This window comes from Nyctibius grandis, chromosome 8, assembly GCF_013368605.1.
Source record: "Nyctibius grandis isolate bNycGra1 chromosome 8, bNycGra1.pri, whole genome shotgun sequence".
Classification (NCBI taxonomy): domain Eukaryota; kingdom Metazoa; phylum Chordata; class Aves; order Nyctibiiformes; family Nyctibiidae; genus Nyctibius; species Nyctibius grandis.
The window spans coordinates 39,740,994-39,758,140 of NC_090665.1; the positions used below are offsets into that span (position 1 = coordinate 39,740,994).

The 17,147-nt window shown below is 60.8% G+C and overlaps 1 protein-coding gene across 2 annotated transcripts in view; it reads right to left on the minus strand.

Annotated features, from left to right (window-relative positions):
- PIK3R3 (phosphoinositide-3-kinase regulatory subunit 3) overlaps positions 1-17,147 on the minus strand; it is a 78,764-nt gene that overhangs the window by 53,560 nt on the left and 8,057 nt on the right. For both annotated transcript variants that reach the window (XM_068405898.1, XM_068405897.1), the window contains exons 4-6: positions 11,151-11,282; positions 7,992-8,193; positions 7,542-7,627 (exon numbers count right to left, since the gene is read on the minus strand). In XM_068405898.1, coding sequence (XP_068261999.1) covers positions 7,542-7,627; positions 7,992-8,193; positions 11,151-11,282 — 420 coding nt within the window. The remainder of the gene's footprint in view (positions 1-7,541; positions 7,628-7,991; positions 8,194-11,150; positions 11,283-17,147) is intronic.

Here is a 17,147-nt window from a genome sequence, read left to right on the forward strand (position 1 = left end):
GCCGCTTGCATGGGTGGCCCCTCTCTCCCGGAGCTGCTAAGTGGCCCCTATGTCCCCCTGGGGACACTGCTGGTACAGGGAGCCAGCCAGTGCAGGGACACACAGCCTGCATGGGGACAGAGCTGGTACAGGTGTCCGCAGCCAGCGTTGGGGCCCACAGCCGGTACAGAGCTACGGACAGTACAGGGACACACAGTCAGGGTGGAGACTGCCAACAGCATGGGGACAGGCAGCCAGCATGGGGACCCAGGTGGCAGAGGGACACGCAGCCAGGGTGGGGATGCTGCCAGTCTAGGGGCACGACGCAAGGGACGGAGACCCATGGACAGCATGGGGACACGCAGCCAGGACGGGGAGCCCACCAGCATGGGGATGGACACAGGGGGACCCTGCAGAGCCCTGGGGCGCAGTGATGCTGCAGGGCAGAGGACGACCAGGAGCATCACCCACCCCTCTGATGGCCTGGCCCTACCCTCGAGTGCCTCCCTGGGCTCCGGCTCTCTGTCTGCAGCGGGCAGGAGGGTCCAGCACTGCGCGGGCACATCAAGGCAGGAGAAGCCATGCCAGGTCCCTGCCTGCATCCCCATCGCTGACAGGCCACGGGCTGCTTGGGGACGGGCGTAGCGTGGTGCTCCCCATCCTGTTAGCTCCGGCATGGAGGTGCTGGTCGCGGCGGCAGCCGGGCCTGGCCATGATCTCCATTTCCAGGTAAACAGCTGAGGCAAGCAGCTCGCCTGCCTCCCTGCCCGGCAGCCCTGGCCGCACAGACCCACCATTCAGCCCCGCTGCCCTGCACAAACCCCCAGTGTTCAGGAGAGGGCTCCTGCTCCCCGGGGGCACACGCCACGGCTGGGAGGTTGACACCCAGCCAGGCTGGAGTGGGGCCAGCGGATGCTGAAAGAGCCGCTGTGTTTTGGCTGGCTCCCACCGTGCCGGTGGGGGGGTCAGAAAGGGCCCCTTGTGCCCACGGGATCTGGGGGGAGCCCCCGTGGCTCAGCCACATCCAGGGTCCTGCGAGGGACCCCTCCAACCCCCTGACCCTCTCCAAGGCTTTCCTTGGCACTGCCGGGGGGTTGTCCTGTAGCACGGCCTGGGTGCTCTGGCCATGGCGGGGCTCTGAGGGCTGCCCATCCCTCCAGGGAGCCTCGCACAAAACTGAGCACATCCCTGTCCCAGCCACAAGCATCCCTGCGGGGCCAGGCTGAAGGGGAAAGGGGAGAGCAGGAGGCAGAGCCGCGATGCTCCAGCATCCCAGCTGTTCCTCCTGCTGCCTCCATCATCCACAAACAAACATCGGTGCCTTTGCTGGGGACAATGTCCTCTCTTCCACGCCTGGCACCTTCCTCCCTTGCTGCTCCCCGAGAAGGTGGCTTTCTGCCCCAGGAAGCGCAGGGAAAGCATTTTCCACTACGGCAGATGAAAATGGATTCGCAATCCAATTTTACCTTAGCACCACTTCAGTGATTTTGATGGAGCCGCTGTGGACGGGTGCCGGTTTGAGCCAGAGGACAGCTGTCGCGGCTTCAGAGACCAGGGGTTTCTTATCTCTGTCACCTTTGATTACTGTAATTGAAATCCTGCTCTGATCTGAGCCGTGCCCGAACACTCCTGCTGCCTGTGCGGCTCTCGGCTCGAACGGCAAAATGACGATAATAGATTTTAAAGCCAGGCAAAGCCTGTGAGAGCGTTTCTGCCTGACCTCCCGCATAGCAGCCGACAGTCACCGCTTACCCCGGTCCCACGCTCAGCCACCGGCATGGCCCCGCCATCCCCCCGTGACTCATTTTCCCTCCTAGAAGCACCAATCCTGCCTTTCCCCAGAGCTGCCCGTGTGTGTGTGGGGCAGCCTGCCTCCTCCCACCCACCTGGAGCAGAGCCGGGATGCTCCCGAGTCAGGCAGGGTCCAGGGGTGCTGGTGGGATCACGGAGGGGTCAGCTGCCCTTTAGCCCTCCTGCTCGAGCACGAAGTCCCCCATGGGCAGCATTGCCCTTTGCTGGCGTCTCCTTACCAAAGGGGCAGTGGGGTGACATGCTGCTGCGCATCCGCTGCCAGGCAGGCTGTGGGGGACAGAAATGCCACCGCGCAGGAGAGGATGCTCCCGGTGTGGGTGCCAAGGTGGGAAACCAGCTGTGGCTGGCAGTGCGGCCGGCGCTTTGTCCCCCTCCCCATCATCTTTTGTGAAGCCATCAGTGGTGTTTAGCTGGAGACACTGCAGCAGAAAGAGTGACTCCCGGGTTTTCAGGGCCATACAACAAAGAGCTGGCCGGCACGTGCTGGCACAGCATCCTGGGTCTGCACCGGTGAGGATCTGACGGAGCCATCCCAAAACTTCACATGCCGGCAAACAGAAAGGAAGGCTGGGCAGTCCCAGTGCCCCGCACGCACGGAGGGTCCCTCCGCATCCCGGCCGGCCCAGCAGCAGCGTTTCCTCTCTGGCAGCGAAACCCCCAGCGGGTCATGGGCCAGCGGCACACACAATGCCCGGGGTTATCCAGCCCGTTATCAGCTCCGGCCACGCGGTGCGGGGAGGAAAAGGGTTTCAATCCCGGCCGAGCCGCGTTTCCGTCCGGAGCCGTTCCCCTGCCGCGGCGGCGACTGGACCGGGCCGTGCTTTCCACACCAGGGCCGGTGGAGCAGGGCTGCGTCTGCCATCGGGAGAGGGGGACTGCGGGGCTGTCACCCTCCATCCCTGAGGCATTGCCAAGGGTCCCTCCTCGTGCCCAGGAAGTTGCCAGTTCCCGAGCGATGTGGTTGCTCCTGCCCCGGCTTTGCCCGGCGGTGCTGTGCTGTGGCCTGGGCACGGCCGCCTGCAGAGCGTGAGGAAGGGAAGGGGCCAGAGCTGGTGACCCCCAGGGAAGGGGCTGCCACTGGGACTTCTGGGCTGGCTGAAACCTCCCCAGCTGGGTGCTGCTGCTCCCTGCCCTGGGGAGGCATCCCTGGTGTGTCAGGACAATGCCTGCCTGGAGCAATACGGGCACCCTGTGAAATCCCACCGGCAAAGGCCACCTCTGCCAGCCAGGAGGGGAAACTGAGGCACGGGGAGATGCTGAGGGCCTCCCGTCCCCTCGTCAGCAGGCTGTTGCGAGGTGTCCTTCCTGGGGCTGCCCAGCTGCTCACACCCCGCTGGAGGAAGGGGACTGCAGCACAGGGTCGGTCCCGGTTCCTCAGCCCAAAATCAGAGGGTAGGGGTACGCCCCGGCCCCTGCTCCTCCAAGCAGTGAGCACAGAGCAGGCAGGGGAGCCGGCAGAGGCTGGGCTTGCCGTGATGCCACGATCCCCTCCCGCTCCATGATTAATTGAACATGGGCTAAAATTAGCTGCTTAGGCAGCACCCCTGGGGTCTCCCAGCAGCATCCCACTGCCCGCCGGCTGCCTGCAAGTGGGTCAGGCAGCGGCTGCCTCCCAGCCAGGTACCCTGGGTGCTTGGGGGACCCCCATCCTCTGCCGCGGGTGGGAGCATCACTCCCTGCTCCACAGCACGGCTCTGCACCTCTCGCCTCCCCACCGCTGACGATTGCAGCAGGAAAACCCTCTCCAGAGTCACCAGGCTCGGCTGCGTTACAGCCAGAGCAGCTGGGGAGGCATCAGCCACCTTCTGGGGCGGCAGGAGTGCGGATCCCTGTCGTGTTCCTCCCCGCGCCTTCAGGGATCTGTTATTTTTAGCTGCTCTCCCTATCTCACGTCTCTAGCTAGGCTCTGGCTCTCTTTTCTTTCCCCTTCCTTCCCCAGTGTTAATTTGTTTGCTCTGTGTTATTTGCAGATTAGGAGAGCCAGAACCGGGCACCTTGGTGCAGGGGACCACTCGGCCATGGCCTCCCCACGCCACTCCCTACCCAGGGGTTTTTGGTTGGGTTTTTTCCTGGCTATTTTTAACCCATCAGCTCCCCATCGCCAGACCCGAGGGGATGAAACACCAAGGGGCAACGCAAACTGGAGGCACCCTGCGGCTGATGTGCCAGGCCAAGCAACAGGATGTTCATGGATACACTGGGATGCTCCTCTATGGGCAGGGCAGCACCTGGACACGGCCCCCAGCATCCCGGGCAGGCAGGGGTCTCCCAGCAACCCCTTGGCTCCTTCCCGACCCCCTGCACATCCGAGTCTGCAACCTTCACCATGACACGCGAGCCGGGGAGAGCAAGAGGATGGGCTTTCCCCTTGGATTCAGAAGAAAGTAAACAGGGAAAATAAGTTAATTAAAAACTTCAAAGCCAGATACTTCTAATTTGGTTTAACGCAGCAGTCCTGCACAGCAGAGATGCTGTCACAGAGATGCCTGCGTGGGGCTCGGGCTGGGAAGTGCCCAGCGTGTCACATCATGAGATGTCACCTGCCACCAGCACCACAGCAGCCATGCCTCAGTTTCCCCACAGTACTGGACTGCTGCCAAGCCTGCGGTGTTTTCAAGGTGCTTGGGCTGGGTGCTGGAGACTGATCCCCACCAGCTGGCATTACACCACTACCCCACGTAAACTGGGGCAGGGCTGGGAGTCCCAGGGTGTTCTCACCTTGGCAGGGTTCAGCAAAATATCAACCCCCGTCCTGGGGTGAGGAGGGGACCCTGGCACAGTCCTGTGCCCTCCAGCCGCTCTGAAGGAGGAAGGGGGACAACTCCCTTGCCTGATTTCACTCTTTTCTCCAAAAGGAGCCAAAATATTTTCATTTTCTCCAGAAACCTACACCACAGGACACCAATGCTCCTGCCCCCAGCGCTCTGCCACCTTTCCCTGCTTCCCGCCCCCACTTTTGGGTTTTTTTTTTTGGTGGTGGTGGGTTTTTTTTTGCAGAAGTCTGTGCCGCATGGTGAGCAAAGGCATCCTGCTGTCTGAGGGCTAATGGCTTGCTGGAGAGATAATAAAGCAAAGGGGAGTAAATTAAAGTGGCTATAAATAGCACCAGGAGAGGAAAAGGAGATGAAGTCATCTTCCTTCAGCTGAGCTGGTATTTGCATCACTTCTTCCCTTTGCCTATCCCTGCCCCCTCACCCCGCTCAGGAAACAGACCCCCTGGGTTCTGGGGTCCTGCTCTGGGCTCTGTGTGCCCCCCTGGGTGCCCATGGGGCTAGGGAACGTCCCCGTGCCCATGGGCTGGGCTGGGGGTGGCTGCCCAGCGCTGGGGGCTTGCTGGAGGGCACGGTGAGGGGGCCTGGATGTGGCCGCTGGGCCCCAGGCTCCATCCCAGCTTTGCCACTGACCCATAGCATTGCCCTATGCAAACCAGTGCCTCCAGCATGACCCCAATGCTGCATCCCATGGCTGCCAGGAAGAGCTTTCAGGAGCCATCACAGACCCATCCTGTGCCATCCCCCTTCGCAGCCCATCCACGGGCGGCTGCAGGGACCCCCCAGAGCAGCACCTGCGGGAAGGGATGCAGCAAACTCGGCGACAGCGAATCCGTCCCAGGAAGCCCCTCCAGGAACCAGATTTCATGATTTACATTTTTATTCATGACAATTTTCACATCCGAGCCTCCACCATCAGCCCCAGGACACAGGGGAGAGAAGGGACCCCGACCCCACAGCAGCCTCCCCAGGGTTAGCAGCCAGCTTCGGGCCTCGCCCAAAACATGATCCTCGCTGCCAAGGCTGCCACTGTCCCCACAGCCCCTGAGCAGCCCCAAAAGCCCCCAGCTGCCCCAAAACCCCCCAGCCGCCCGCTTGCATGAGGTATATTTGTGCCTGAGTCAGAATGAGGTCACACCGCGGTTTCCTCCATGTCCGCTACCGACTCCTATTCCTGTGCGATGCGCACACACCCGCCGTGTTATTGCAGGGTATTTATAGCTGTTTTACATGTATAATTATAAAACCACAACTCCACACATGCACGAAAATAATCACGGTGCCGGGACGCACGGGAGCGGGGCCAGGGTACGGACCCCACCACTAATAATAATTCTTTGCACTTTATATATAGCCCCTTTCATCCGCAGCTCTCAGGAACGGTTTGCAGGCATTTAATTAAGCTTCCCAGCACCCTAATGTGATGACAGCCAAGTAATAATACCTTCGCTTTGAGGTATGAAGAGAGGGGAGGTGACAGGACTCGTCCGAAGTCCCGCAGCGAAGCAGCCCGTTGGGCAGCGAGCCCAGATGCCCCATGCCCTGCCCCACACTTTGGGGGGTGCCCGCGTGGGGACATACCCATAGGGGAGATTTTGATCCAGAAAGGGGATGAGGACCCCAGAGTCCTGCCCAATGGCAATGGGGACCCCAGGGACCGCTGGGCTGCAGCTGCCCAACATCTGGACCAGCGGGTGGAGGAGCCATGCGGATCTCGATAAACTCATGGGTGAGAGCAATAAATAAGGTGACAGGTCTGAAAGGGCTGATTTACGAGGAATATTAAGAGTTGTAATCCTGCCTGGCCCGGCCACCCCCGCCAGGGAGGCAGGGTGGTGAAAAGGACCCAGATCCATCAGAAGGAGACAAGATTCACTGGGGCCAACGCCGACGTATCTCCAAGCAGGAGGGCTGGAAGCAGCTGTGCCTCCTGAGGGTCTAGGCAGCTCGGTGTGGGGACACAGCTGGATCTTGGCGGCTGCCTGGAGGTGGGATCCCACAGGGATGGACCTCTGTGGTCCCCAAGGTCTGTGGTTTGTACTCCACTGAGCACCCTCCCTCCCTACCACATACATCCCTGCCTGGAAGGACCGCTTGCCTCCCACCCTTGGAGTGCTGTAGAGGGCACAAGGGGCACGCACTTCAGTTTTGGACACAGATGGGACATGAGATGCCACCAAGCAAGAGGGACAGGGCAGGAGAAGGTGGCCAGCACAGAGCTTGGATTTCAACCATCAGAGCAGAAGAGCAAAGAGGTGCTGGAGGCAAAGGCTGGTGTTGGTAATAAAAGGGGCAGAACCGCGGTCCTGGGGGGTGAAGGCTGGGTGGGGTCATTAACATCTGCAGAAAAATACACGGTCCCGGCTCCTTTCCCACGCACGGAGAGGTGGGGGACAAGTGCCCATCCTTGTCCCCATCCTGGGGATGCCCCACAGGGGGAGCAGCAGTGGGTCAATGGACGCAATGCGATCCCACACACACGAAAACTACATGTAAGTCAAAAATCATAAACCCGGATTTGATCCTGGAGCAAGCACCACTCTGCCATTTTATGGTTGTGTCGGTATTTTTTTCCGCCCAGACCACAGCCAGATCCCTGCTCACCCAAACAAGCCACACAGCAGCCCCCGACCGAGAGCACTCACACCTCCTGAGCCCCCAAAATGGGGGAGCGGGACCCTCTTGCACCACACCGGGACCAAAGAGCAGCCACATGGACATTAAGCAAGAAAACAGTTGCCAACCTTCAAGGGGCTGCAAAGGAATGCCCCAAAACCAGTCTCTGAGGAGAAAGGAGGGAGGGAAATGGGAACAGTGTGCCTGGCCAGGGAGCCAGCACAGCCCAGGCACCGCCGCAGGGACTCGGGCACCTTCCCGACACCACCCCGGCCACCAAACCCACCCCATGACCTGCTGCTATTGCCTCCCCAGATTTCACTCCTGCTGCCCCCGCTTCGCCGCCAGTCGGGCACCTCTTACCAGGGGCTGCTGGCACCTCTGCCATGTCACCGGCCATGATGAGGGACTCGAGGATCCTTGCGTGGAGCTCGGGGCTTGCCTCAGCGCTGCGGGGAGAAGGGGGGGTATCTGTGAGGGTGCCAGCAGCTCAGCCCCCCCGGAGAACCCCACGCCCCTGGGACAGGGAGCCAGCCGCCCCGCTGGATCCCTTGTGGGACTGGGGCGATGCTGCGTATCCGTCTCGTGTGTGACATTGCGCCTGGTCACTGTAGGAACGAGCATGATGTCAGAGCATCACAGTTGGGATGGGGGCTGCCAGCTCTGGCCTTGCCCTTCGGAAAACTCCGGGGCTGAGCCGCTGGTGGGCTGTCATCCAGAAAACCAGCCTGGCTGGGGCCAGTGGTGCCCGTGCCTGGCTACGGGCACCCTTCTCTCGCTCACCCTGCCCCGATCGTGCCATGGGCACCTCACCTTGCTGCTGCGGGGCAGAGAAGCAGCTCCCCGAAGAGCTCGCCGAGGAGCCGGGGCGAGAGGCGGCTCCTGCGGGTGCCCTGGCAGAGGCGGCAGAAGTGGTGGAGGAGCTGGCGCAGGAGCAGTGCCTGGGGCTGCGGCAGGGCCGGGGGGGCCAGCAGGGCTCTGGCTCGCTGGCCGCACTCCTCTAGGCCTGGGGTCTCTGCAGAGGAAGGGAAATAGGAGAAGAAAGGTCAATTCAGGAGGTCAGGGCATCCCCTTGCCTCTCATGGGAGCCTGGCACCTGCCAGCACACATGGCATGAGCTGTGGCAGGTCTCTACCCCCACCAGAGCCCCCAAAAAATCCTGACCTCAACCTCTCCCCCAAAAACCATCACTGTTTCTTTGCAGCCCATCCCATCCCACAGACAGGCTGTGGGACACGTGGGTACCCCAGGGAGTGCAGGTCACGCTCTCAGGGTCTCAGCCACCTCTTGCTGGAGGCTGCCAGCCCCATTTACCCACTCACACCACCCCAGATCAGATTGTAGGGTGACTTTAGCACATTCCCCCTCTCAGCACAGCCAGGGAGGGAGCACTGGGGGCTGAGCTGCTCAGCTGGCAGGGGCTGCACCTAAACACCCCTCGCTGCTGCTCCGAGGGAGGAGAACTGCGAGAGCCCTGCCCTGGTGCACAGCAGAGCCAGGGAACAGGCAGAGCAAAGCAGAGGCAGGGAAATGGGCACCAGCTGGAAGATGTGCTGAATTTAAAGGCTCAGCCCTCCCCTGCAGGAAAAGCAAGCTGGGAGGGAAGAGGTTTTTTAGGAGAAAAAAACCCTGCACCTGGGGTGAGAGCTACAGGCACGGCCATAGCGAGGCCCCTGCAGCCCTCCCAGCGTGGTCTCTCTTGCCCCCTGAAATACAGCATCAGGGAGGGCTGACTGGGGGACAGCTACTGCCAGTGACACTTGAATTGCCCATGTGAATAAAAGCAGGCACCTAATGGTGTTGCACATCATGGAGGTGCCATCAGAACCCCTGTCACAGGTGCCCCAAGCAGCCCACAGCCCCATGGCGTTCCCACCAGCCCCAAGCAGCCCACAGCCCCATGGTGTTCCCACCAGCCCCGAGCAGCCCACAGCCCCGTGGCGTTCCCACCAGCCCCAAGCAGCCCACAGCCCTGTGGTGTTCCCACCAGTGTCCCCCCATGTCCCCGGTGCCCTCTGGCAGCCTTGGCCGGGACTGTCTGGTCTTGTGAGCTGTGAGCTCAGCGGCCTGGGACTGTGGTCCTGCCCTGGGCACGGGAAACAGCCGCTCTCCAGCCATCCTCCATCCCCGCCTTGGCTCAGCCCTTTCATCTGCGGGGGACAGGGATGTCCCCAGGGCTGGGTTGCTCTCAGCCGCCTTCAAAGCCCGGCTCGGCTGGGGCTGACTCAGCTCCCCATGCCTCTTTACACCAGGGCTGAGGCTTGGCCGATGCCCAGCCAGCTCCCGGCATCCATCCCTGGGCCTGGGGTGCACCAGAGCCGGAGGGGTGGGGGGTCTGGGATCCCCTCTGAAGCAGGTCTGCAACCTGACTGGGATGGCGATGGGGTGTTTGTGTGCGCCCCCGTATCCAACACGGGGCTCCTGCGGGATGTTTGGCTTCACCCCAGGCCTCCCCTACCCCTTTTTGCACCTTGTTGCACCCAGGGGATGCCGCAGGGGAAAGGTCCGCAGCCAAAGGGGGAATTTGGGGATGCTTTTGACCTCCTTTTGCAGGTGGTCAGCTTGCCACTTTTCTAGCCCGCAGCCTCGAGCAGGGCAGAAGGAGCCTGCTTGCAGGGCAGACTGCCAAGAACCAGCACCGTCTCCTGAAAGGCTTATGTTTTTATTTTTTTTTAAAGCCCCAGAGAAATCCCCATGGGTTTCGCCTCCGTTCCTGCCCCCTCCTCCTCCTGCACCCTTTGTGCCAGGAGCAGAGCCCGCTCCAGCACAGGCTGCGGGGAAAGGCGCTTCCCTTTGAAGTCGCTTAATGAGGCAACCCAGCTAATTGCTTCCTAATTGCATTTTTATCCTTGGAAGGGAGGCAGCCTTTGATTTCTCCTCTCCCGGATCGGAGAGGGGAAGGCAGCGTCTCAGTGCCACCGGCCCCAGGGGTACTTCTCCTGGCTCCATGTCCCTGCGCAGGGCAGGGAGGACGGGGTGTGAGTTATCCCTCACGTTCTCTGCGTGTCCCTCCTGCCTTGCTGGAGGCCATGAAGAGCCCTTTGCCTTTTCCCACCAGGACATGGTGATCTTTTCATGTCTCTTAAGGCAGCCAAGAGCATGATCTGCCCAAGCACTAATCTGGCTTAGGACGGGGAGGTGATGCACAGGGATGGAGGATACCGCAGCGACCAGCAGTGAGATGAGAGCTGCTGGGAAAGGGGAAATCCTGGTTTCGAAGGTGGCAAGGGGTTTAGGTCCTGTCTAACGTGGTGGGCAAGTGCTTCGTGTGTGCCTGGTGATGCCCGCAGGGCCTTGGGCTGGGAGGGGCTGAGCAGCTCTGTGAGGACTCATTTGAAATGGGTTTTGGTCCAGGCTCCCTGTTGGGATGGACCGTGGACTCTGCTGACCTGGGTATGGGTCCTGCCCTGTTTATTTGAAAAAATTCAAATAAAACCAAAACCTTGATGGTCTTGTACATTTGCACGGAGGCCGGAAACCTTGCAGGGACCTAAAGGCACTTCCTAATGGCCCTAAGCTGAAAAAGCAGAGAATTTTCTATGCCCATATAAAGCCAAGAGTTAACGAGATTACAGCAAAAAATTCCCAGGCAGCAGAGCCAAAATATTATAATAACGCTTTCTTCTGGGGCCAACATCACCCAGCCTTGGCAGCCGCCCGTCCCAGCAGGCAGCACCTCCTCCTCTGGGCACGGCAGCGGGAGAGGACCATGCTGTGGAGGGGGTGAAGCTGCCCACCGGGTCTCCCCTCTCTTTCCTGGAGCATCTCCCAAAAGCTGCTGCGCCACTGCGGCACAGGGGATGTTCCCAGTGGTCCTTCTTGTCATGTGCCTTAGTGCAGCATCGGGCAAGGGATGGGGTCAGAAGCCACCCTGGAGATGTTGGGGAGCCTAGAAAGGCTAGAAAGGGGCTTCCCAAAGCTCCTCCAGCCCCACAAAGGCCCTGGGCCTGGGGGGAGCCTGGCCGTGCTTACCTTGAGCCATGTGGACCAAGTCGCTGTAGAGAGCTGGAGGGATCAGGGGCGATGGGAGCTCCTGGAGGTACCACTTCAGGGCCTCCGCCAGCGTCTGGGAGTCATACAGGTCCATGTCCACGGCCGAGGCGTCTGCAGGGAGAGACCCAGTGGGAGCCCTTAACCCGTGGTGCTGCTCCTCTGGAGCTCAGAGCTCTTCCATCCCTGTGGACCTTCCTCTGGACATGGGTGCTGATTTCTTTGCCCATGGCCCCATCCCCCAGATGTGGCAGCCCATGGTTTCACTGCCAACCCCCCTCCCAGCAAACATTCCTGTCCCAGTTTCCACTGACCCTGAGTTCCATGTGCCCATGGAAAGCACGAGGCAGCGTCTTTGCCTCGTCTGCCCTGTACATCCAGGGTGTTGGGCAGGGGCTCTCACCGTCCCACAGGGGTCCTGCTGCAGGATAGCACCCATGGGAAGGGCTGAGCAGCTGCCCCAGGCACCCTCGGGCCATGCAGGGCCAGGCACCATGCACCAACCCCAGCCCTGGAGGAACTGCTTGGAAAAACACATCCATGGAACTGGGTTGTGGTCCCCAGGCAACGCAAGTTGCTGAGGGCCCACATCAGCCCCAGTGAGCCCAAAATGCTGCAAACGCACCCCAAAAGGCAGCTGCCCCAGGGGAGGTGGTGAAGGTGCTCCAGGGATGGGTCAAATCACTCAGGGGAGGCTGAGCCCACCCAGCCTGGGCTCGGGACAGGGGCAGCACTCCGAGCAGAAATGTCCCACGGTCCAGCAGGAGCCGAAGGGTGGGACACGTCCACCTGAGCCCCGCGGCCAGGCCAGCATGGGGACATTGCTTCACCGGGGTCCAGGCTGGAGAGCCCTTTCAGCATCCTTCGGTATTGCCTCATGCGTTTTTCTTGGAGGTCTCTCAGCCCAGCCGGGCCGGGAGGTGGCTGCCCGGAGGGTAACAGTCCCTTTTGCAAAGATCTGGAGGTTTCAAAATCCGCCTTTGATTCAAACTGGAGCCAAATGCAATGTTTTGAAATTCTTCATATAGGAGAAATGTGGGGCGTGGGGAATAATAAACAAGCCCAAGATATTTGGGATCGTTCGAAATGGTTCATTTGTAGAAACTGAATTTCTCTCTTCTTCTAAACAAGAATACTAAAAAAAAGAGCAGATTTTGCCCTTTCCTGAAGATGATGTGTCAGGCACCAAATGGCCCAGTGTGTTGTGATTGAGAAGCAGATGGTGGGCTTGCCCTGCTCTGAGCCCCCTTCCCTCCCCCTCTCGGGGTCTTTACCCCCAAATGCAGCTTTAACAAAATCAATGCCATTTGGGGGAGAAGCTCCAGCTCCCAGCCCATCATTTCTAGCAGAAAACGCCTCGAGCCTCCAACCATTTCAGGTGCCCACATGTGGTCCTGCTCCCTTCCGGGGTGACGAGCCCAACAGAGCGGAGAAAAGCTGTTTCCTAGGGCAAGGCTCCGGAGGTGCCCGGCCAGCGAGGCTGGGGTGGGCAGCAGCTCCCGAAGGAGCAAAGGCTGGTTTTGGGCACCTTGACTTTGCTTTCGTCTCCGTGGGGCATCCCCACTGTGGGCCAGGCAGCCCAGGAGCCTGCCCGCCTCCCTCTCCGCCTGCTTGGGGACAAGAAGCCGTGACGGGTCCCTTATGGACAGCGCCTGCCATTTGGCTCAGAGACCAGAGAAAACAGATTGACCAATGTCCGAAGCAAAGCCTTTAACCCAGCCGGTGGAGACGCTACCTCATTTTCAGGAGCAAGCACCCGGCCGGCCGGGAACCATGCCCAGGGACAGCACAGGGACGGCTGGGAGAGATGCCACCGCGCCGGGACAGGCAGCCGTCCAGCATGGCCAAATGCAACCCAGGGCAAAGGCAGGAGCTGCCTTTGTGGCACCCCCTGATGTCACAGCATCACCCCATGGGCCACTCTGCCCTCAGCATCCTCGGGGCGGGCAGGGCTGTGCCTGCTCTCGCCTGCTGCACCCTGGCCCCGCTCTGGTCCGTGCTGATGCTCCCATCTCCCAGCCGCACTTTTGGATCTTCTCAGCTGGCCAAAAGGGCTATTTCTACTGGGGTTGGTGGGGAGGGTGACAGCCAGTTGCCCATTTTTGCTAGCATTTGCCCTGGAGAAGTGAGCTGGCAGGTTGTCTCCAGCTGGGCTGAGGGAGGAAAGTGGGGTCAGGGATCCTGCAAGATGCTCCAACCCCTGTTTTGGGCTGAAACCCCCCAGTGCGTGGCTAAAACCCAGAGATGCTGCTGGGGGGGGAGGGTGTCTCATAGCTTGGGCTGCATTGCAGAGAGCTGCTCCCATCAGCGGGATGCACCGAGCAAACCCCAAACCCCTTCTCACCCGGGGGAGCCCGGCTGCTCTCCCCTGCCCACCGCGGAAGTTTCTGCAGGGTCCTGTCACTTGCCTTGAGGATGCTGGTGTGGACTGGGGAGAGCAGCCGCAAGCTGGTACTGTGCAGGGAAGGGGCTCATGCTGGGTGCTGGCCCCAGGCGATCAGCCCCGGGCTCCAGTGCAGCCTAATTAGCTCATTTGCATCATTCGGCATGGGTTTGGGGGGGTGTTCAAAGGAAAGGCTCAGACGGTTTCAAAGCAAGACTCAAAAACATCTTTACACCCAGAGAGTGGTGTGATGGGGAGACCGGGGAGGGGGGGATTTACACTCTGCTAACAGGGACTGATTGTGGATGGCACCACTTTCCTTGGCACATTGGCTAGAAACAGCCATTAGCCTGGTGCCCCCATCCTGCTGGATGCAGTGGCATCCTCCTGCCCCAGCTCCCCTCCTTCCCACCGTGGTGAGCTGGGGTCCTTGCTGGGCTGAGAGCACAAGTGGAGTGCCCTGAGCTGCTCTGGCTACACCCCAGCCGCTTGGGGAGGCTCGGCCGGCAGCCGGGGAAGGGTTAACCCTGGAGCCTTCCCAGCCAATTATCCCCGGCCTGACCCCATGATGCTGCTCTCCCCTTATCAGAGGAAGATGATAACCAGCTATAAGAAGCTAATGATGCTGCGGGATGAGTCACAGCTCTCCCGCTGCTCCCCAGATGTTCCCGTCCCTTCCCCCGGGGAATGACGGAGGGATGCCATCCGCCTGCCACAAATAGAAGGAAAACACCCCAAAAGCCCAACCTTAACCCCATACCAACCCCCTCCAGCACACAACCTGCTGGCAGAGCAAGCGAGCGGCTGGGGACCAGCCGAGAGCATCCCTTGCCCACGGGGATGAAACGCAGGAATAAATTTGGGGCTGGGGAAGGGTTGTGTGGGATGACCAGCAGCCCAGAGGGTAAAGCGATGGGTGCTCCCAGCCTCGTCCCACGGGGATGCCAGACCCCACTGGATCCCAGCAGAGGCAGAGGGGTGCCGGGGCCTTGGGCTGAGTCAGGCTGGGCAGGAAATGCCGGGACCTCTCCCGGCAGCTGCAGCCGGCCGGGGAGGTGTGAGTAAGCCCCGATTTTCGGTAAACGCGGAGGATGTTTAGCCAAGAGGTGGCAGGGAGGAGGTGGGGGGGTTTCTTGTGAAGCAGAGGCTTGAGCGGGTCCCGGTAACCAGCTGTCCCCTGCACACGGACATAGGTGATGGCTGTGCACCATGTCCCCAGCCAACGTGTGGGTGGGAGGGTGCAGACCCTGCCCAGCACCCACGGCCCCTCTTGCAGCAGCGAGTCCTACAGGCTAAGCTGGACCTTGGCTGCCAAGTACCGCCACAGCGCGATGCTCTTGGGTGCATTCTCCCTGTGGCAGAGGGGCACCCAAACCATCTGTACCTGGGGCTGACTTAAATACTGACTTGGGAGTTGCCCTACCCCTTCCAGACCTTTTAGGTTTAAGCATCAGCTGGTGCTGCAGGGATGTCCCTGTCATGCAGTCCTGGGGGCTATACCTTCCCATCCACATGGCTGCTGCCTGCACAAGGACCTGTACACCCCCTGGATCCAACCAGGTGTTTGAGGCTCCTGGGCATCCCACACTGGGGCTTTACTGGGGAACTGTGCACCGAATCAGGGGTTATTTCCCCAGTTTTGATTCAGCATCAATGTAACATCCCTCAGCCAGCCTGCTGGTACCGTGTGCTGCGGACTGAGCAGCTGCTGGGACATCCCCTGCCTGTGCATGGGAGCTCCTGGCAGCCCCAAACACCTTCCCAGCTGGGTTTCACATTGACTTACTCTCAGCTTGCACTGAGCCAGGGCAGGGGTGCTGGTACCCCCTTTCAAGGGTACCCAGTGAGGCTGCCTTCCCCTGCCTCGACTTCCCGAGTGCAGTTCCCTTCCTCAGTTTCTCCAGCGGCTACAGGAGGGGATGGTAAAAGCTCTGCCCCAATTCACCCTAATGGGTCTGGCAGGGCCATCTGCGCCGCTGCTCTTTATTTACCCTTCTTCCGTCACCACCAAATATAAGAGATGAGCTCATGCCTCTTGCCAGGCTCTGACATCGCAGGGTTTATTTCCACTGCAGGTATAAATAAAAAGCAGTGCGGCAGGCACCGGGGCGTCTTGTGTGCGGGAGTAAAGTTGTTGTGGTGGGGTTAATAGCTTGGCCAGGGGAAATCAGAGCCCTCTGGGGCCTCCAACCCCCTCTGACATCCAGGGATGAGGATGGGGACGCACTCCCTCCCTGGGCATCCCCGCCGTAGTGATGGGAGGAGCAGTGTGAGACCCCCCCGCTTGCTCTTTGCTCCAGCCCAGCGCTTTCTGCCCAGCAGCAGCTCCCGGCAGCCCCGGTGAAGCCCCGGAGCCCACCGCCGCCTGCTAATCCCCACCGAGGCCTGACCTAATTCCCGGGCACGTGAGCGTGTCTCCAGGCAGACTGCTCTGCGCCGAGGCCCGGCATCAAAGCGCTCGGGATGGCAGCGCAGGCACCGCACGCCTGGAGACACCCGCTCCAATCCGCCTCGCGCCGCTGCCGGATTCGCCCCAGCACCCTGGGGCGTGGGCAGATCCTGCCTGGCCCTGCCAGCAACAGAGGCTTTCCCAGTGCTACCTGGGGAAAGCTCATGGTGTTGGTGACCACCAGTGGACCCCAGAGCCCAGATGCCCTGTGGGGTATCCAAAATCTGGGAGGTTTCAGTGCTGGAGCGGTTCAGCCCCATCCGAGCCATCCAGGGCACCCAGGGAGGAGGGATGAGGATGCAGACCATCCCTACCCAGCGGTGGCAAAGTGCTGCCTGGCCACTACACGCAGGACTTTGCAGCCATCCCCATGCCAAGCCTCCCCCAGCTCGGGTCCCCTCAACTCCAAAGGGCTCCAGCACCCACCAGCCCACCATGCTCCCACTGCCACCAGCCAGAGAAGGTCCCAAGTTTCCAGGTCCAGCAGCAGCCGTGAGAAGGCTGCCTGGCACACCTCAGGGGGAGAGGGGTGCGGGCAGGACCCCAAGAACAAGCATGGGGCGAGAGGACCACCTCTGGGCACTGGAGGGACTTGTACCCCTCGTGTCCCCAGGCACCAGGGACTTTGGAGGTGATTTGCCCCATTCCCTGCGCTCAAAACAGCCCCTGAGTTGCACACAGGGGACAGCAGGAGTGCTGGGGGCTGGAAACCCTCAGGGTCAGCGTGTGGCTCCTGGCATGACGGGCACGGAGATGCCCCCAGGCCATGAAGGAACCCCACAGCCAGGTACTTCAGGGAGCACTGGGGGCAGCGGGGAGAGTGCTGCACCCCGCTGCTGCCACTTAAACCTCTACTTTCTTCCTCTTTTTCTGCCCATAACTTTCCCTGTGGCTGCAGCAGGGCTCCTGGCTGGCTCATCACCCGCAGCCCTTCGGCCAGTCCCGCTGGCCCCGTGCAGGGCTGTGGCTTTTTGTTAAGTCCCTTTTCGGTGCCGCCATGTGACTCCAACTCCCGTGTTCAGTGGTCTCACATAGCCCCGCTCGCTTCTCGGGGCATAAGGGTCTGAATTAAACACCAAGTGTCCTAAAACAATTAATTCTGCTCGGGAGCCAGCATAAGCTGGCTGTGAGCCCAACCACCCTTCGG